At 40.1% G+C, this 21,352-nt stretch overlaps 1 protein-coding gene across 1 annotated transcript; it reads right to left on the bottom strand.

The window, feature by feature from the left end:
• Positions 1 to 20,194: 20,194 nt before the first annotated feature.
• Positions 20,195 to 21,135, bottom strand: LOC138907782 (uncharacterized mitochondrial protein AtMg00810-like). The gene is made up of 3 exons (XM_070198394.1): positions 20,909 to 21,135; positions 20,641 to 20,788; positions 20,195 to 20,521 (listed from the first exon to the last, which is right to left on the bottom strand). Exons 1-3 carry the CDS (start codon positions 21,133 to 21,135, stop codon positions 20,195 to 20,197), a joined length of 702 nt encoding a protein of 233 aa, XP_070054495.1.
• Between the last annotated feature and the right edge of the window lie 217 nt (positions 21,136 to 21,352).

Genomic DNA, 21,352 nt, shown 5'->3' with positions numbered 1-21,352 from the left:
TACTCCTATATAAGGGTCTATTCCTCATTTGTAATGGGATCTGAATTTTGATCAATATATGCAATTACTCTTTTGCTTTATTCTAAAGGTTCAAACCGTAATTCTAGGAGAGATTATCAATCTATGTTGAGTTTTCTTTCCTTGTCTATTATTTCTATTAATCTTTTTATTCTTCAGATTACCAAGAAAGTGAAGTAATTTTGGTTACTAGTATCCCGATTTCTTCTTGATATTGACTTTGACCGAGAAATCTATTTTTGGGTTAAACAAATATATTAACATTTCCATATAATTCAAAAATAATCAAAATATTTCACACTCTATTTTAATATGTAACAATATATTAATAATTTAAGCCATCAAACTCTTAAATAGAACAACAAATTGTATAAGTTAACGTCATCAAGTACAAAAAAATTAAAATTATTATATTTTGAAATGAACAGAATGGATAGTGCATTAATATCCAAGTTCAAGGCCCCATCAGGGTGTGAAAAACGAAAAAAAGACTCCATCAGAGCAAATTTTCCCCGGGGAACACCAATATTCGTGGCAATCGTCAGAGGCGCTTCCCAAAATTCTAGCTAAAGTCTATTTTCTTAAGATTTTTTTACGGGGTTCAAAATTTAAATGATAGTACCAAAAAGGTTCACCCAGCGTGATTTCATGATTTTCGCGTTCTATATCACTTGGCCCAAGTTTATAATCAAAATGGGTTCATATTTTCAGATCTTATCCGAATTGGTCCATTTTATATATAATTAAAATAGTTGTTCACCCATTAACAGAGCCTTAACTATTACTCCTTTTTTCTTTTTCTTTTTCCTTTCTTTTCTCTTTGAATTTTAGAGTTGTTTCTCTCAATTCCTCCGTGAATTAATTCTTATTTTTATATGCAAGCAGCAATTTGAATACTTATTTTTGCATTCCGATTCAGATTACAACAATAACAGTAACAATAAATCAGTGAAATTTCACAAGTGGGGTCTGTGGAGGGTAATGTATACGCAGACCTTACCTCTACCTTAAGAAGGTAGAGAAGGTATTTCTGGTAGACCCTCGACTCAAGAATAATGAAAAAGAAGCAATAAACAGATAATAGCAACAACAAGTAATAGGCAACGGAATCAAATGGCAAAGCGTGTAATAACACTAAACAAAAAACTAATGAGAGAAGGTCTCCCCTCCCTCTAGAATACCTACATGGATACAAACACTACACCACCAATTATCCCACTGGAACCACCAGATAAAACTAACCAAATGGGCGTGGAAGAAACAACAACACACTCCTACAAAGAAATGTTACTAGACAAACAGGCAGTAAGCCAAACAGAGTATTACAAAGAGGAATCCCCCTCAAACATCAAAGATGATAAGGGGAAAGAAATTGATGGTCCAATTGCCTTATCTCAAGAAGACAAGAAATGTCTATACCATCTATGGAAATTTTCAGTAACCATAAAGGTCTTTGGTCGTAGAATGCCCCACTATTATCTCTGATCTAAGCTAACTGACCTCTGAAAACCATCTGAATTGTTAATTTTGATTGACTTAGGATGAGATTTCTTCATAGTCAAGTTTAATTTAGAGAAAAACATGGCTAAGGTACTACATCTAGGCCCATGGTTCATCTTTGGGAGCTTACTATCAGTACGTAAATGGGAACCAAAATCCATTCCACAAGAAGCTATAATATCTTTCATTGCCATCTAGATTCGTCTGCCACAGTTGCCAACATAATTCTATGATAAAGAAATTCTGGGAAAAGTTGGGAGGAAGCTTGGTAAACTACTTAAAATTGATACATGCACATCCTCCACCCTGAGAGGAAGGTATGCAGGCATCTGTATCCAAGTTCCACTTGCAATTATGGTAAAAATATCGTTCATTAACGGAGATCACAAACATGCAGTGATCTATGAAGGAGAAGGAACATTATGTACAGACTGTGGCAGGATTGTCCACACCCCTAAACATTTCAAGTGCAGACAGGTTACAACAATACTATCACAAGAAGTCCTAGAATGCTCAGAAACGCGTAGTCCTAAAGAAGACAAGGACAGATGGAAGACAGTTTCCTTCCCACGAAGAAGAAATACAAACCACAAACCCACGCAGGGAAGAAGTAATGAAACAGGAATTGCAAATCATCCTGATCAAAACTCACAAAAGATACAGGTAAAAATATTCGATGCAAATTCTAGTAAGTTTTTGGAAACTCAAACCTTTCAATACAATTCCAAATTGAATAATACTCAAGCTAACAATCCCAATCTGCCCAATGTTTTAACTAACAAACACAAACCCATTACCCATACCCCGTTAGCCCAACCGAAAAGGCCCTAGCCCAATAGAACACTAAATGAAAAGCGGGGTCGGGGCCTGAAGAGACGGGAATGGACGCTACAATTGGGCCTGTCTAAGTTGTACCCAACGAGGCCCCCATAACTAACAAAAATTAAAGCATAGACCTGACAAGCAACTTTGGATTGGGTCTCCACTCCCTAACCAAATCAGCCAATGGGTCCATACACAATTAGACTTTTCCAGCCCAAATGATTTCCCCTGCCCCAATACCTACATGCCCCCTACTCACCCCCTAATAGAGATCTCTACTGAGAAACATTCACCACAATCCATGGACACTCAAGTGCCTCACCTGATAAATCATCCAAACTCAGGTGACATGGCACCCTCTGTCCACTCAAACAGATCCACAATTAATTCTAAATCCAAGATATCAGATGTAATTACCAATGCTCAAACCACTGAATCTGATTTGACTCCTATGCCAAATCATACCATTATGTACCAAACACCTAACCTAACCCCTATTTTTACCCAAAAAGGCAAAGCTAAAAAACACAAAAATAAAAAAACCACCACAACAACCCATCATCATGACCTCACTCCCATTGCCGCCGGACCACATGCCGACATTGTGGCTGAAGATGGAGCTACAAGTCCAGGGATTAGCCTACAAATTTATCTCGGGAAATCGGCCGGTGACTCTAATCATCCAAAACCCTGCGCACCTAGCGAGGGTACCAATGGAGGCCCTAAACAAGGCCTTGGCAGCCTTTGCCCCAAACCTCTTACAAGCAATGACCCTCAACAGCAGCATGTACCCCAATCTAGACCATCCATTGATCAACAACTTTATCTCCTAATCATTCTAGTTGATTCCCTTATTCCCAGACCCAATTGCAGAAGACCCGGCGGCGACTCCATAATTTGTGACTATCGAACCACCATCCTAACAAGCTCCATCGTTTTCAGCTCCAATAGGGAAGATCCAAAAATCACTGCTAGGGAACATAACAAAATAGATCAACAGAGCACTAGAACTGTTGAAAGGGAAAACAGCTATGGAGGTAGAATGGGAGGATTATGGACCACTCCGAATGGACTCTCTTCTACTGGACTCTATCAGGGCGATAGAGTTCAGTGTGGAGAGCAGCGAGATCCTGATTCTCCTATGCCCCAGGACCTTGACCAAATCTGGAGTGGGCCTGGGTTCTCACCACAGTAAAGGAGTGATCAAGCATTTGCTAACGCTATGCCCCGGGACCTTGACCAAATGGTGGCAAAACTGACTCTTTCAAACCATCAAGGGGAATTAGGCAAGAGGGCACCATTTCTCCATATTTGTTCATCATGTGCATGGAGAGACTCTCTAGACTTATTGATAAGGCTGTTTATGATAAGCAATGGCTCCCAATCAGCATTAGTAGGTCTGGCCAAAGATATCCCATCTCTTATTTGATGATGACCTTACCCTATTTGCAAAGGTAAACACAAGAAACTTCAACACAATCTCCACAATCCTGCAGTCCTTTAATGAAGCATCTGGGTAGAAAATCAATCTCACAAAGTCTAGAGTACTTTTCTCTTCTAACTGCAAACCTGACACCGTGGAGAACCTTACAAGTGCTCTTTTCATTCAAGCTACAACATCCTTTGGTAAATACTTAGGCTTCCCAATATTCCACAAGAGCCCCTCCAATAGTGACTTTCAATTTATAATAGACAATATACAATCTAAGCTGTCTGGATGGAAAACAAATTGTCTGAACATGACTGGAAGAGTTATTCTAGCCAAAGCCTCCGTTAGTAGTATACCAATCCATGTCATGCAATTCATCAAGCTACCTAAAACAACCAAACAAATAAATTTAATCCAAAGGAACTTTATCTGGGGTACTACTCCAAATAAGAAGAAAATGCACCTGGTCAATTGGGATAGAGTCACTAATCAGAAAGCCCGTGAAGGTCTGGGCTTACAGAAAGCTGAATGCAAGAACAGAGCCTCCCATGCTGGCCTTGCTTGGAGAATTTTTCATAACACCTCTAGCATGCGGGAAAGAGTCCTAATCTCCAAGCACTGTAACTGGAATCATACTCCAAAAAGCCTAAATTCCCAATCTGGCAATGTATCCTCAAAGGTTGGGATATATACAATAAGGGCAGTAGATGGGTGGTTCACAAAGGTAACAGGGTGAACTTCCTTAATGATGCTTGGATTCCCAACAATCCAGCCATAAGGGATATGATTGAGGGTCCTCTCACCCAAAATAACATAATTACCATAGTGGATACTATCTACAATCTAGAGGATTGGGATACATCTTCCATCTCCATGAATCTCCCTGAAGATATCACTAATTTAATCAAATCTACCTTTATCTCTGCAAACTCTATCAAGAAAGACAAGCTAATTTTGGGGACTGACATATAATGATTTCTTTACTACCAAATCAGCCTACTATTTTCTTAACAATAGTCGTAAAACTCTGATGAACGGTGAGGGGGTAACTTCAGTTGGATATGGAGGTTAAAGGTTCCTAATAAAATTAAAACCTTTATCTGGTTGCTTTGCACAGGAAAGGCTCCCAACAGGAGCTTTCCTGCACAGAATTGGTATTAACTATAATCATACCTGCTATTTTTGCTCCACTGTACCAGAAAGTAGCAACCACATCTTCTTTGACTGCCCAAATGCTATTTAGTTCTGGCATAACCTGATCTCAAAAACTCTATTGAAAGCCAACTTATGAACCCAATCTTCACAACCCATCTCTGGCCCATCACATGGAAAAGCTAAGAAAGATGCCTTTTAATAATACTAACTCCTGGGAAGTCATACTTCCATTCTGTTTTTGGCACATTTGGTTAACTAGGAACCATAACCTATTTAACAATTTGAAATATGTCATCTCAACTGTGAACACCATTGCCAAAACAACAGAATACCATACAATAGCAAGCACATGAAGTATTAGGAAGACAATCCCTACCGGGGTTAAGTGAGAGCCTCCCATGATGGGGCATTACAAACTTAATATTGATGGGGCAACTAAGGGTAACCCACGGGCAGGGGGAATTGGTGGAGTATTTAGGACACACAATGGTGATTGGGTACTTGGGTACGTGAAAAACATATCACACACCACCAACAACCTTGCAGTATTAATTGCTTTGCTTAAGCGATTCCAAATTGCAGAACAAAATGGCTTAATACCACTGGAAGTAGCCACAAATTCATTAGAGGTAATAAGAATGTTAATTATAGGAAATATAACTTATGATCCTATTATATGTGAATGCAGGTTGTTGATCCAAAGGATGACCAGGTGGCTGATGCATTGGCAAAGGAAGGAGCAAAAACAAGCTTTTTGGGAAGAACAACAACGGTATCAGTTCCTCCGGTGTTTGCAAATGAATTATTTTGGGTAGACATCCTAGGAACTAAAGTAACTAGAGATATTTTGGCTTGTAATACTGACACTTTGGAACAAAACATGTCTTTCTTAGGGGGATTTCAATATCCCCAAGTAATTAGTACTTTGTAATGTAATTATTTATATATATATATATATGCAATCCCCTTTACCAAAAAAAAAATCTAGGAATACGAAATTTGCAAGAATGATGCCAATACTATAGGTGAGAGTGGCGCGCCATATAATAACAAGGAACTAAGAATAGGAAAAAGCAAGACTAGTGCTAATACTACTGGTAAGACAAGGAGAAACTCTGGACTACCTGTCAACTCACAACCTTAATTCTCGACCTTCACATCTTCCTGTCGAGGGTCATGTCCTCGGTAAGCTGAAGTAGTACATTGTCCTGCATAATAACCTCTCCCCAATACTTATTAGGCCTCCCTTTACTCCTCCGCCGACCCGCCACGGTCAGCCTCTCACACCTCCTAATCGGGGCATCGATATCTCTTCTCTTCACATACCCGAACCATCTCAGCCTCGATTCCTGCAACTTGTCTTCAACTGGGGCCACACCCACCTTGTCCCTAATAACTTCATTCTTAATTTTGATATGCCCACACATCCATCTCAACATCCTCATCTCTGCTACTTTCATCTTCTGGATATGAGATTTTCTGACTGGCCAACACTCAACACCATACAACATAGTCGGTCGAACTCTCACTCTGTAGAACTTATCCTTAAGTATAGGTGGCACATTCCTATTGCACAAAACACCAGAAGAAATTTTTTCTTAATCTCCATTATTAAAATTTTTGAGTTCATATTTTCAAAGTTGAATCTAAAAATCGTGAATCCTATTGATTGTTAGTTGACGAACTGAAATTTGTTGTTGCATTAGGAGCTTAAATCGTGGTCAGAACTGGTTTTGCAAGATTTGGGTGGTGAAAATCATATTAAAAAGGTAACTCGCTGTTATTGAACAAACTTGAAAAAGTGGGTTTGAACATGGAATATGATTTTTTGAGAAATTTGGAGTATTATTGTTTAAACTTGTTGACAATAATTATGGAAGTTGTTCTCAAAATTTGAAGTCCTTTGGTAGATATTTGAACTGATTTTGAGCAAAAATTATAGTAACTAAAAACACAAAAGAAGTTCGTCTTGTAGCTAGCTAGCGATATTTATACACATTTAAGTATTATTATACACTTTTATATAAGATTGATACATATTTATACATCATAAAAAAGACACATATTTATACACTATTCTACACTTTTGTACAAAGGTAGATATATTACTTATTAATTATATCGGTGTATAAATATATAAGAGTATATATATAAATATTATTGCAAAAAGATGTTGGTTATATAGATGTAAATTGAAAAATATGTCTGCGTGAATGCAATGTGTTGTGTTGAGCTATATAATATTTGTACAAATTTCCCTTGGAAGGAGTCATGCTATGCAGAAAGCCTATTAAAAGGCACAAACACCCATATAGAATTACAGGTTTATTCCATGGCCTCAAAATTGCAGTTACTGCGGATATGACACATTGGAAATCGTATCAAACTCAAAAGAGATAACCTCCATGCTCCATATATATATATATATATATATATATATATATATATATATATATATATAGTTCTAACGTCTACCCCTCAACATGCAAGGAATTGCAGGTACGTGCTGGTAACCAGGGTAGTTCTCAAATAGAACACAATTACTAGGAGCAAATATATGGTAGATAGTAGTCTAAGCCAAATATGGAAGCAACCAAGCCAGTAGAACTGTGCTATAGTACACATTTTGCAATTCCTTCCTTATTTATTTCAAAAGTTGTGGAGCAGACAAACTAGGAACTACTTTTTATAAATTTGTATCCCTTTTTGTTACAACAAAAGTCTTCTATACTGTGCTTCAATGCACAGAATCATACTCCATATAAATTGGTGTGGAGTAAAAGATTGATTTATGAAATGGTCCAAGTGAATCGTCTCATGATATCATTACTTCTTCCTTCTTTCTAATTCATTCACGTTAATACTGATTTTGAACGCCAAAATTCATTCATCCCTCATCATACTTTTTGGTACGACTACTTAAGAATTGTAAATTTGTCATATTCTCCAGATTTAGTGCCCAGAAAAATGAATTAATTGTTTGTACAAAAGAATGAGGCCTCTCTATATCTAAGACCCGGAAAGCCCAAAACTACTAATAAAAAATATAAAAATTGCATGGGGCGTCCTATTCGGTCGCCCCTTTTTAACTTATACCAGTTTTATTTTTCCGTTTGCATCCGTACCCATTTTTTTGTTAAAAATATTTTAAAAAGATGATTTTGCCCTTCTTTAAAATAAGACTATTGACAAACTGCAGGACAAAAACTTAAGCATGTTTAAGCTGAAATTTTAGCAAATAAACTAAAAAATATCAGCTTGTTTAGACTGAAATTTTGGATAAAACTCAGGACAAACTGTAGATTGCGTTACAAAATTTCAGCATGGTTTGGTATGAAGTTTTAGCAAATTAACTAAATAACTTCAGCATACATTAGCAAAAACTCTTTAGAAAATTACATACCGCAAGATAAAAACTTAAGCATGTTTAATATGAAGTTTTAGCAAATGAACTAAAAAATTTCAGCATGTTTAGTCTGAAATTTTAGCAGATGAACTAAATAATTTCAGCATATTTTGTCAGAAGTTTTAGCAAATGAACTAAATAACTTCAACATGCATTAGCAAAAACTCATTAGAAAATTACATACTACAAGACAGAAATTTAAGCATGTTTAGTTTGAAGTTTTAGCAAATGAACTAAAAAACTTAAGCATGTTTAGTCTGAAATTTTAGCAAATGAACTAAATAACTTAAGCATGTTTAGTCTGAAGTTTTAGCAAATGAATTAAATAACTTAAGCATGTTAGGTCTGAAGTTTTAGCAAATGAACTAAATAACTTAAGCATGTTAGGTCTGAAGTTTTAGCAAATGAATTAAATAACTTAAGCATGCTTAGTCTGAAGTTTTAGCAAATGAACTAAATAACTTCAGCATGTTTAGACTGAAGTTTCGGATAAAATTCATGGCAAAACTGTAGACTGCAGGATAAATAACTTCAGCATGTATTAGCATGAAGTTTTAGCTTCAATGTGAAACAACTTCATGCTATATTAGCATGAAGTTTTAGCTTCAATATGAAACAACTTCATGCTACATTAGCATGAAGTTTTAGCTTCAAGGTGAAACAACTTCATGTAAATGTGATTCTGAAGATGAATCTAGACAAGTTTCAAAGTTTTTTATAAAGTTGGTGAGAAGAGAGGAGGAAATCGTTTTATATCTTTTGTCACGGGTGTAATTGTTATATTATTAAGGATTTTTTATGAGATGACTACCAAATCAATAATTTTTAAAAATAGGGTACATGTTAAAAGGTGGCACAAATATATAGTACAACTGCAAATCCCCCATAAAAAACTAAAATAAATACAAGACTCGGTTGGGTACTACTTGCGCAAAGTAAATGAGTATCAGCCACTATCAAATGGGCCTATTCTAGCAGCCCCCTTCAAGCTGGAGGGTGACAAAACCCCTAGCTTGCGAACATGGAGATGATGAGCAGACCTAGGTTGTCACGACCCAATTTCACATATAGGTCGTGATGGCGCCCAACATCACAGCTAGGCCAGCCAGCTAGTGAATTAAACATATATTTATTTCTTTAATAATTATCTGAGTAGTTAAACTCTTCTTATTTGCAAGATTTAAGAAAAAATGAAAGATCTGATTAAATAAAAACCAAGAAAAATAATTCAACCCAAATTCTACCAGTGTGTGTGCTAAGACCTGGTGTCACAAGTGTATGAGCATCTAATAGATTATACAAAAGAAAACCAAAATATTGTCTGAACAAAAAATAGACAGAAAAAAATACAAAAGGGAGACACTAGGTGCGGCGGAACGGCTCAGGAGAAGCAGCTCACCACTAGGCCTCAGGATAACGTGATGCGCACCGGTAGGACCGCCTAAGGTTCCTGTCTCAGATCCTGCACAAAAAGTGCAGCAAGCGTATCATGAGTACGTAAACAACGTGTACCCAATAAGTATCAAGTCTAATCTCGAAGAAGTAGTGACGAGAGGTCGACTTTGATACTCACTATGGGTCAATAATATTTAAAATAGAAATATTTAAATAGACAAGATTTATGTGAACAATAAAAATTTCCTTAACAAGTAGAAATAATTAATTCTTTCAATTTCAATAATTTTCAATTTTATCAATTAGCTTCACAAGCTGCAATAAAATATCGAGGTATCGTGTAATTATTATTATTAGGCACGATTTCTGTCGAGGTCGTTCGTCCCGGTCCAGAGTGTCGTATTCACTACCGAGGGACGTGCGACACAATCCATAGATGCATCTATACTGCTAAGGCGTTCGGTCCGCTCCACAAGAAATGAAAATATTTATGAACCTCCGGAATGAGAAGTTATTATAAGGCTAACACATAAGGATGTATAATTTTCATTAACAGTCAAATAATTTGCACAAAAATTCAAGTATGTAAAATTTCGGTCTTTTACTATTTCCGCTAACAATTTACAATATAATTCCAGTATTTTAATTAAATAAAGGATGCAATTATCACAAGTAATTCATGATTTGAGTCATAAACTACCTGGACATAGCATAATTAGTAGCTACGCACGGACTCTCGTCACCTCGTGCATACGTAGCCCCCACAATTAGCAACAATGTACAATTTAAATTACCTATGGGGTAAATTCCCTCTTACAAGGTTAGACAAGATACTTACCTTGTCTCAAAGTCGACTTCCCGATCACAACATCGCGTTAAAGTCTCAATTCGGCGTCGAAAAATTCGAAACTATCAAAATTTTATACAAAATAATTAATACATGCTCAATAATTCAAAATTAGACTATTTAATTAATTACCCGACCCAAAATAGTAAAATTTCTAAAATTCACCCCGGGCCCATGTGCCCGGATTCCGAAAAATTTTGGAGGAAATCCTTACCCATAATCTCAAGAACTCAAATGTATAATTTTCATCCAATTCCATAACCATTTTCGCGGTTAAAATTTGATTTTTATCAAAATCTAGTTTTTTCATCCAAACCCTTGATTTCCACGATTTACAGGTTATAATCTACCCATAATCTATGTATTTAACTCAAAGTGTGTAGAATTAACTTACCTTCAAGTTGCTAGTTGAAATCCCCACTCAAAAAGCTCCAAAATCGCCCAAAAATGGAGGAAATATGGGCAACAATGGCTGAGCCTCGCCCCTTTAAAACATTCTACCCAGACAACATTTTCTCTTCTGCGGCTCGCAAGCCGCTTCTGCGAAAACGACCTCGCAGATGCGGCTCCCCTTCAGCTGGCTCCCCCGCTTCTGCATTGGCTCCCGCTTCTGTGGGGCTTGGACCGCTCCTGCGGTCACACATCTGCCAGCTCGTTCACACCTGCGATTTCTGGGCTGCCAACACTTGGCCGCTTCTGCAAGCTTTGGGCTCGCTTCTGCGAGCTCGCACCTGCGGCTAGCCAAGCGCAAGTGCGATTGCAGCAGAAGCTGGAAGCTTAAGCTACTGCTCCAAATTCCAAAATTGGTCAGAACCTCGTCCGGTTAACACCCGAGGCCCCCGAGGCCCCGCCCGAACATACTAGCAAGTTTGAAATCATAAAACGGACTCGCTCGAACCCTCAAAATGTGTAAAACAACATCAAAACTAAAAATCATACCTCAAACCAAATTGATTCAACTTAGAATTTTCAAATTCTTTAAACTTGCTCCGAACGCGCCGAAACATACTTAAACTACTCGGAGCTATATAGAGCTATTCCCAGACTCAGAATTTCAAACGGGCCTCGATTACTTCAAAACCTACTCCAAACCAAATTTAAAGAACCTTAAACCTTAAAATAGCTAGTTTTCACTATTGAGCAACCAAATGCTCCCGGGTTGTCCAAAACCCGATTCGAACATACGCCCAAGTCCAAAATCATCATACAAATCTATTGGAACCGTCAAATCCCGATTCCTTGGTCGTTTACTCAAAATGTTGACCGAAGTCAAACTTAACCTTTTTACAGCCAACTAAGGAACCAAATATTCCGATTTCAACCCGAACTCTTCCAAATCTCGAACTAACCATCCCCGCAAGTCATAAATTAGTAAAAGCACATACATGGAGTCTTATTTAGGGGAATGTGGTTTTAAAAGGCAAAATGACCGGTTGGGTCGTTACATTCTCCACCTCTTAAACAAACGATCGACCTCGAACGGGTTTAGAATTATACATGTAGTGTCGAATAAGTGTGGATATCTGCTCCGCATGTCTTTCTCGGCCTCCCAAGTTGCCTCCTCGACTGGTTGGCCCCTCCACTGGACTTTTACCGCAGAAATATTCTTGGACCTTAATTGGCAAACCTGCCTATCAACAATGGCAACTGGATCTTCTTCATAACCTAAGCTCTTATCTAGCTGAACTGTGTTGAAGTCTAACACATGTGACAGGTCGGCATGATACTTTCGGAGCATAGATACATGGAAAATCGGATGAACCCCTGTTAGACTAGGTGGCAGAGCAAGCTTGTAAGCAACCTCCCCAACTCGTCCCAACACCTCGAATGGGCCTATAAACCTTGGGCATAACTTGCCCTTCTTTCCAAATCCCATGATTCCCTTCATCGGTGAAACCTTCAAGAGAACTTTCTCACCCACCATAAATGATAAATCATGCGCTTTCTGATCCGCGTAACTCTTCTGTCTGGACTGTGCTGTACGAAGTCGCTCCTGAATTAACTTTACCTTTTCCAAGGCATCCTTCACAAAATCAGTACCATATAACTTAGCCTCACCGAGCTCAAACCATCCGATGGGCGAACGACATCGCCGACCATATAAAGCCTCAAATGGAGCCATCTCGATGCTGGATTGGTAATTGTTGTTATAAGCAAACTCGGCTAAAGGCAAAAAACGATCCCACTAACCTCCAAAGTCAATCACACATGCCCTGAGCGTATCCTCCAAAATATGAACTGTCTGCTCTGACTGCCCGTCGGTCTACGGATGAAAGTTTGTGTTGAGCTCCACACGGGTCCCCAATTCACTCTGTACTGCTCTCCAGAAATATGAAGTAAACTAAGGGCCTCTATCTGATATGATGGAAATTGGCACACCGTGCAACCGAACTATCTCCTGAATATAAATCTGGGCCAGCCTCTCTGAAGTATACGTAGTCACAATCAGAATGAAGTGTGCCGACTTGGTCAACCTGTCGACAATGACCCAAACTGCATCAAACTTCCACAAGGTCCGCGGCAACCCAACTACAAAGTTCATAGTAATGCGTTCCCATTTCCACTCTGGTATAGTCATCTGCTGAAGTAGGCCACCTGGCCTCTGGTGCTTATATTTAACCTGCTGGCAATTTAGGCACCTAGCTACATACTCAACTATGTACTTCTTCATCCGCCGCCACTAATAGTGCCGCCTCAGGTCACGATACATCTTCGTAGCACCTGGATGAATAGAATATCGAGAACTATGTGCCTCCTCTAGGATCCTTTTCCTCAATCCATCCACATTAGGAACACATTGACGATCCTGGAGTCGCAGAATACCATCCTTGCCAGTAGTAACTTCCTTGGCACCACCCCGTAGTACCATTTCTTGAAGAACCAACAAGTGTGGATCATCAAATTGGTGAGCCTTGATCTGCTCAAATAGTGAAGAACGGGCAACAACACATGCAAAAAATCAGTTGGGCTCTAAAATATCCAGCCTCACAAGTCTGTTAGCCAAGGATTGAATATCCAAATCTAATGGCCTCTCCTCTGCTGAAATAAAAATCAAACTACCCATACTCTCCGCCTTTCTACTCAAGGCGTCTGCGACCACACTTGCTTTGCCTGGATGATACAGGATAGTAATATCATAATCTTTTAGTAACTCAAGCCATATACACTACCTCAAATTTAGGTCCTTCTGCTTGAACAAATGCTACAAACTGCGATGATCAGTGTAAACCTTACAAGGCACCCCATAAAGATAATGCCTCCAAATCTTAAGAGTGTGAACAATTGTAGCTAACTCCAAATCATGTACCGGGTAATTCTTCTCGTGGGGTTTCAGCTGACGTGAGGCATATGCAATAACTCGCCCCTCCTGCATCAATACACAACCCAAACCAACGCGTGAAGTGTCATAATACACCGTACATCCCCGAATCATAAGGCCATAGTAACACTGGTGTTGTAGTCAATGCTGTCTTGAGCTTCTAAAAGCTCACCTCACAATCGTCGGACCATCAGAACAGAGCACCCTTCCGGGTTAATTTGGTCAAAGGTGCTTCAATAGATGAAAAGCCCTCCACGAACCGACGATAATAACCTGCTAACCCTAGGAAACTCCTGATCTCAGTCGCCGAAGTGGGACGATGCCAATTCTGAACTGCCTCGATCTTTTTGGGATAAACTTTCATACCATCGCCCGATACAATATGCCCTAAAAATGCTACAAAATTTAGCCAAAACTCACATTTGGAGAACTTAGCATATAGCTTTTATTCCCGCAAGGTCTGAAGCACCACTCTCATATAGCGCGAGTAGATCGAAATTTCATCAATGAAGCTAATGACAAACAAGTTAATATATGTCCTGAACACCCTGTTCATCAAATCCATAAACGCCGTCGGGGTATTAGTCAAATCGAAGGACATCACCAGAAACTCATAATGACCATATCTAGTCCGAAAAATAGTCTTCGGAACATCCGAATCCCGAATCTTCAACTGATGGTACCCCGACCTCAAGTCGATCTTAGAGAACACCCTAGCACCCTGCAACTGGTCAAATAGATCATCAATACGTGACAACGAGTACTTGTTCTTAATGGTAACTTTGTTCAATTGGTGATAATCAATACACATCCGCATAGTTCCATCCTTCTTCTTCACAAATAATACCGGTGCACCCCAAGGCAATAAGCTCGGTCTGACGAACCCTTTGGCTAGTAACTCCTCAAGCTATTTTTAACTCCTTCAATTCTTTCGAAGCCATGCGATACAGTGGGATAGATATAGGCTGGGTATCTGGAGCCAAGCCAATACAAAAATCAATATCACGATCTGGTGGCATGCCTGGAAGATATGAAGGAAATACATCGGAGAACTCTCGGACTACATGCACTGAATCAATCGGTAGAGTCTCTACAGTAGTGTCCCGAACATAGGCTAGATAAGCCAAACAACCCTTCTCGACCATGTGTAGAGCTTTTAGAAAGGAAATAACCTGATTAGATGCACTGACAGACGAACCCTTCCACTCCAATCTAGGTAACGCTGGAATCGTCAAGGTAACAGTCTTGGCATGGCAATCTAGGATGGAATGATATGGAGATAACCAGTCCATGCCCAGGATGATCTCAAAGTCAGTCATCTCAAGCAGCAAAAGATCTGCTCTAGTTTCGTAACCACATAATGTAAAAATGTAGGACCGGTAGATCCGATCCACAACAACAGAATCTCCCACAAGAGTGGACACATAAACAAGAGTACCCAAGGACTCATGAGAAACACCCATGAAATGAGCAAATAGAGATGACACATAGGAATATGTAGACCCCGGATCAAATAATACGGAGGCATCTTTGCCGCAAACAGAAATAATACCTGTGATCACGACATCTGAGGCCTCTGTATCTGGTCTAGCCGAAAAAGCATAGAACCGAGCTGGAGCACCAACTGGCTGGCCTCTACCTCTAGGGCAGCCTCTACCTGCCTACCCTCCACATCTGGGCGGCCATACGGCTGGTGGAGAAACTGGTGCGGTAATCATAGGCTGCTGACCCTGCTGCACTGGTCTATCCTGAAGCCTGGGACATAATCCTGCATGTTACTGAAATCCCCGCACTCGAAACAACCTCTCGGTACGATGGACTACTGACCTGAAGTCTGGCCTTGATGACCTGAATACCCACTGGAAGAACCCTGAATAGCCGGTGGGCGGTAAGAACTCTCTGGCATAGCTCTAAAATAAGGTCGCACTGGAACATCTCGAGGAGGCGGTGGTGCTGGATATGGGGGCCTGTTGGACTGCCCTTTCACGAACTGACCTCTACCCCCAGAAGGGGAACCTATGAACTCTCCAGAATACCTGAACCGCTCATCTCTAATAACCTGCTCTCGGCTACGCTGACGCACACCCTCAATCCTTTGGTCTATCTCCATAAAGAACTCATAAGAAGTCCCCATCTCAACCTCTCGGGCCATAGTGGCCTGAATTCCAGTATGTAAACTCACAACAAACCTCCGTACTCTCTCTGCATCAGTAGGGAGTATCATAAGTGCATGGCGAGATAACTCAGAGAACCTCGCCTCATAATCGGTCAGTGACATCTGACCCTACTGGAGCTGTTCAAACTGAAACCGCACTCTTCCCTCTGGGAGGGTGGAATATACCTATCTAGAAAAATACGGGTTAACCTATCCCAAGTCATGGGAGGAGAATCTGCTGGTTTGCCAAGAAGATAGGACTTCCACCATCTACGGGCCCTGCCCTCCAGCTGAAAAGTAGCAAAGTCTACCCCATGAGACTCCAATATCCTTATGTTGTGCAGTCTGTCCCTACACCGATCAATGAAGTCCTGGGGATCCTCATATCACTCACCCCTAAAGACATGAGGATATAGCCTAGTCCATTTGTCCAATAGCTTCTACGGCTTGGCGGCTGCAGCTGGTCTAGGCTCAGGTGTAGCTGCTGCCACTGGCTGGGCTCCACCCACAGGTAGTGCACCCTGGGTATGATATACAACAGTTGCCTGCCCATGGGCCTGTGCGGTAGGGGTCTGTGCTCCGCCGCCCGCTTGAGATGCGGTTGGGTCTGCCGGAAATAAACCGTCCTAAGTCATAGTGTCCATGAACCGCAACATACATCCTATGACCTCCTGAAATCTGGTGCGGATGTGAAATCCACTGGATCTGGCTCGGCTGTGGGCACCTCGCCCTGCTCCTCAATAATAGGATCCTCCACTGGATCCATTGGTGGCATAACTGGACTAACTCTGGAACGTCCCCGTCCCCTACCACGGGTTGGAACCCTCCCTCGGCCTCTGCCAACTGGGGAAGTAGCTCTTCCCTGGTTTGGAACCTCATTAGTGCGCGTTCTCACCATTTGTGAGAGAATAAGAGAAAGATATTTAGTACTACATCAATTGCACGATGGGAGATGAAGAAAGGTAGTTTCCTAACACCATATAGCCTCTCGAAGATAAGTGCAGATGTCTCCGTACCGATCCGCAAGACTCTATTAGGCCTGCTCATAACTTGTGAGAACTACGTGAACCTAGTTCTCTAATACCATGTTGTCACGACCCAATTTCACCTATAGGTCGTGATGGTGCCCAACCTCACAGCTAGGCCAGCCAACTAGCGATTAAACATATATTTATTTCTTTAATAATTATCCGAGTAGTTAAACTCTTCTTACTTGCAAGATTTAAGGAAAAACGAAAGATCTGATTAAATAAAAACCAAGAAAAATAATTCAACCCCAATTCTACCATTGTGTGTGCCAAGACCTGGTGTCACAAGTGTATGAGCATCTAGTAGATTATACAAAAGAAAACCAAAATACTATATGAACACAAAATAGACAGAAAACAAATACAAAAGGGAGACACTTGGTGCTGCGGAACGGCTCAGGAGAAGCAGCTCACCACTAGGTCTCAGGATAACGTGAAGCGCACCGGTAGGACCGCCTAAGGTTACTGTCTCAGATCCTGCACAAAAAGTGCAGCAAGCGTAGCATGAGTACGTAAACAACGTTTACCCAATAAGTATCAAGTCTAATCTCGAAGAAGTAGTGACGAGAGGTCGACTTTGACACTCATTATGGGTCAATAATATTTAAAATAGAAATATTTAAATAGACATGATTTATGTGAGCAACAAAAATTAAAAATTTCCTTAACAAGCAGAAATAATTAATTCTTTCAATTTCAATAATTTCCAATTTTATTAATTAGCTCCACAAGTGGAAATAAAATGTCAAGGTATCGTGTAATTATTATTATTAGGTACGATTTCTGCCGAGGTCGTTCGACCCGTTCCAGAGTGTCGTGTACACTGCCGAGGGACGTACGACACGATCCATAAATGCATCTATACTGCCGAGGCATTCGGCCCACTCCACAAGAAAGGAGGACATTTTCTTATTAACCTCCGGAATGAGAAGTTATTATAAGGCTAACACATAAGGATGTACAATTTCCATTAACAATCAAATAATTTGCGCGAAAATTCAAGTATGTGAAATTTCGGTCTTTTACAATTTTCTCTAACAATTTACAATATAATTCCAGTACTTTAATTAAATAAAGGATGCAATTATCACAAGTAATTCATGATTTGAGTCCTAACTACCCGGACATAGCATAATTAGTAGTTACGCACGGACTTTCGTCACCTTGTGAGTACGTAACCCCCACAATTAGCAACAATTATTAATTTAAATCACCTATGGAATAAATTCCATCTTACAAGGTTAGACAAGAGACTTACCTTGTCTCAAAGTTCATTTCCCGATCACAACGTTACGTTAAAGTCTCAATTCGACGTCGAAAAATCTAAAACTATCCAAATGTTATACAAAATAATTAATACATGCTCAATAAATCAGAATTAGACTATTAAATTAATTATCCGACCTAAAATGGTAAAATTCATAAAATTCACCCCGAGCCCGCGTGTCCGGATTCCGAAAATTTTTGAAGAAAATCGTTACCCATAATCTCAAGAACTCAAATGTATAATTTTCATCCAATTCCATACCATTTTCGTGGTTAAAATCTCATTTTTATCAAAATCTAGGTTTTTCATCCAAACCCTTGATTTATACGATTTATAGGTTATAATATACCCATAATCTATGTATTTAACTCAAAGTGTGTAGAGTTAACTTACCTTCAAGGTGCTAGTTGAAATCCCCTCTCAAAAAGCTCCAAAATCTCCCAAGAATGGAGGAAATATGGGCAAAAATGGTTGAGCCTCGCCCCTTTAAAACGTTCTGCCCAGACAGCATTTTCACTTCTGCGGCTACGCATCTGTCGAAAAGACCTCGCAGATGCGGCTCCCCCTTAGCCGGCTCGCCCGCTTCTACGGTCAGCGGCTCGCATATGCGAGACCGCTTCTGCGGTGTATGCGCCGCACCTGCGTTGGCTCCCGCTTCTGCGGCCCTTGGACCGCTCATGCGGTTGCGCATCTGCGCCCAGCTCGTCCGCACCTGCAACTTCTGAGCTTCCAACACTTGGCTGCTTCTACGAGCTATGGGCTCACTTCTACGAGCTTGAACCTGCGGCTGGCCAAGCGCAGGTGCGATTGCAGCAGAAGCTGGAAGCTTGAGCTGCTGCTCCAAATTCCAAAATTGGTCCGAGCCTCATCTGGTTAACACCCGAGACCCCCAGGGCCTCACCCGAACATACCAACAAGTTTGAAATTATAAAACGGACTCGTTCGAACCCTCAGAACGTGTAAAACAACATCAAAACTAAAAATCATACCTCGAACCAAATTGATTCAACTTAGAATTTTCAAATTCTTGAAACTTGTTCCGAACGCGCCAAAACATACTTAAACTACTCGGAATGACACTAACTTTTGCGTGCAAGTATTAAATCACCATACAGAGCTATTCCCAGGCTCGAAATTGCAAACAGACCGCGATTACTCCAAAACCTACTCCAAACCAAATTTAAAGAACCTTAAACTTTCAAATAACTAGTTTTCACTATTGAGCACTGAAACGCTCACGGGTTGTCCAAAAGCTGATTCGAACATACATCCAAGTCCAAAACCATCATACAAATCTATTGGAACCGTCAAATCCCGATTCCGGGGTCGTTTTCTCAAAATGTTGACCGAAGTCAAACTTAGCCATTTTAAAGCCAACTAAGGAACCAAGTGTTTCGATTTCAACCCGAACTCTTCCAAATCCCGAACTAACCATCCTCGCAAGTCATAAATTAGTAAAATCACATACGGGGAGTCTTATTTATTGGAACAGGGTTCTAAAAGGAAAAAAGACCGGTTGGGTCGTTACACATGTAATACTTTGGTAAGAACATCAGCCACATGCGAAGCACTTGAGGTGTGAAAAAGACTGACTAGGCCATCCCCAAACTTGCCACGAACAAAATGGCAATCCAGCTCAATGTGTTTGGTGCGTTCATGAAAAATAGGGTTCCTTGCAATGTGGAAGGCTGTCTGATTATCACAAAACAAAGGAACATTTAAAGAAGGAGAGACCCCAAAATCAAACAACAACCTGGTGAGCCAACACGCTTCTGCAATATCTTTACTCATGGACCTATACTCAGCTTTAACTAAGGATAACGAAACAACAGATTGCTTCTTTGATTTCTTGCCTACCAAGCTTCCCCAAGAAAAATGCAAAAACTAGTAACAGACCTACGACTGTTAGGACAAGAAGCCCAATCACTGTCACAATAAAGCTGCAAGGACAAGTCTGGAGAGTTATTGAGGAAGATGCCAAAATTAGAGGCGCCCTTGAGGTATCTCAGAAAGTGTAAAGCAGTCTGCATGTGAGGAACACATGGGGGTTGCATAAATTGACACAGATGCTGGACACCAAAGCTAAGGTCAGGTCTGGTATGTGTCAAAAAATTCAGCTTGCCCACTAGACTCATGTACTCTTCAGGCCTGGGTAAGGGAGTGCCAACCTTAGCTTTCAACTTCACATTCACTTCAAGGGGGCAAGTAATAGGAGAACAATAAGAGGAATGAAACTCAACCAACAAATCATGGATGAATGTTTTTTGATGAAGCAGAACCCAGAGGCAGTGTATAAAACCTCAATTCCAAGGAAGTAATTAAGAGATCCCAAATCCTTAATCTTGAACTGGTTATTGAGAAAAGACTTCAAAGCAACCAATTCATCTAGATCACACCCAGTTAAGATGATATCATCCACATAGACAGCTAAGATGACCAAGGAATCCCTAGAACCCTTGGCAAAAACAGAGTAATCATTCAAAGAATGAGAGAAACGTTTAGAGCACAAAGCTTGAGATAATTTAGCATACCACTATTTTGAAGCCTGTTTTAAACCATGGAGAGACTTCTGAAGTTTGCACACTAAAGGAGCAGAAGAAGAAGAAGAAGAATAAGAAGAAGAAGAAGAAGAAGAAAAAGAAGAAGAAGAGGGAGGAACTGTAAGACCAGGTGGCAGCTTCATGAAGACCTCTTCATCAAGATCCCCATGTAAGAAGGAATTATTCACATCTAGTTGAAACAGGGGCCAGTATTTCTTAACAACTACAACAATCAGTGTTTTGACAATAGACATCTTGACCACAAGAGAAAACGTTTCATGAAAGTCAATACCCTCAACTTGAGTATCACCCCTAACTACCAACCTATATTTATATTTCTCAACACTCCCATCATCCCTATACTTAACTTTGTATACCCACTTACAACCAATATGTTTCTTGCCAGGAGGCAATTCAACAATGTCCCAAGTTCTGTTGGCATCCAAGGCTTCAAACTAACTCCTCATAGCT

This window comes from Nicotiana tomentosiformis, chromosome 3 (genome assembly GCF_000390325.3).
Source record: "Nicotiana tomentosiformis chromosome 3, ASM39032v3, whole genome shotgun sequence".
Classification (NCBI taxonomy): domain Eukaryota; kingdom Viridiplantae; phylum Streptophyta; class Magnoliopsida; order Solanales; family Solanaceae; genus Nicotiana; species Nicotiana tomentosiformis.
This window is presented reverse-complemented; position numbering and strand designations above follow the sequence as displayed.

Coding starts and splice junctions, on each gene's coding strand:
- LOC138907782 (XM_070198394.1), bottom strand. CDS start 21,135: ATGTCTATTGTCAAAACACTGATTGTTGTAGTTGTTAAGAAATACTGG. Junction 20,789..20,908: donor TTAGTGTGCAAACTTCAGAA/GTCTCTCCATGG, acceptor CAAGGGTTCTAG/GGATTCCTTGGTCATCTTAG. Junction 20,522..20,640: donor ATTACTTCCTTGGAATTGAG/GTTTTATACACT, acceptor GTGAATGTGAAG/TTGAAAGCTAAGGTTGGCAC.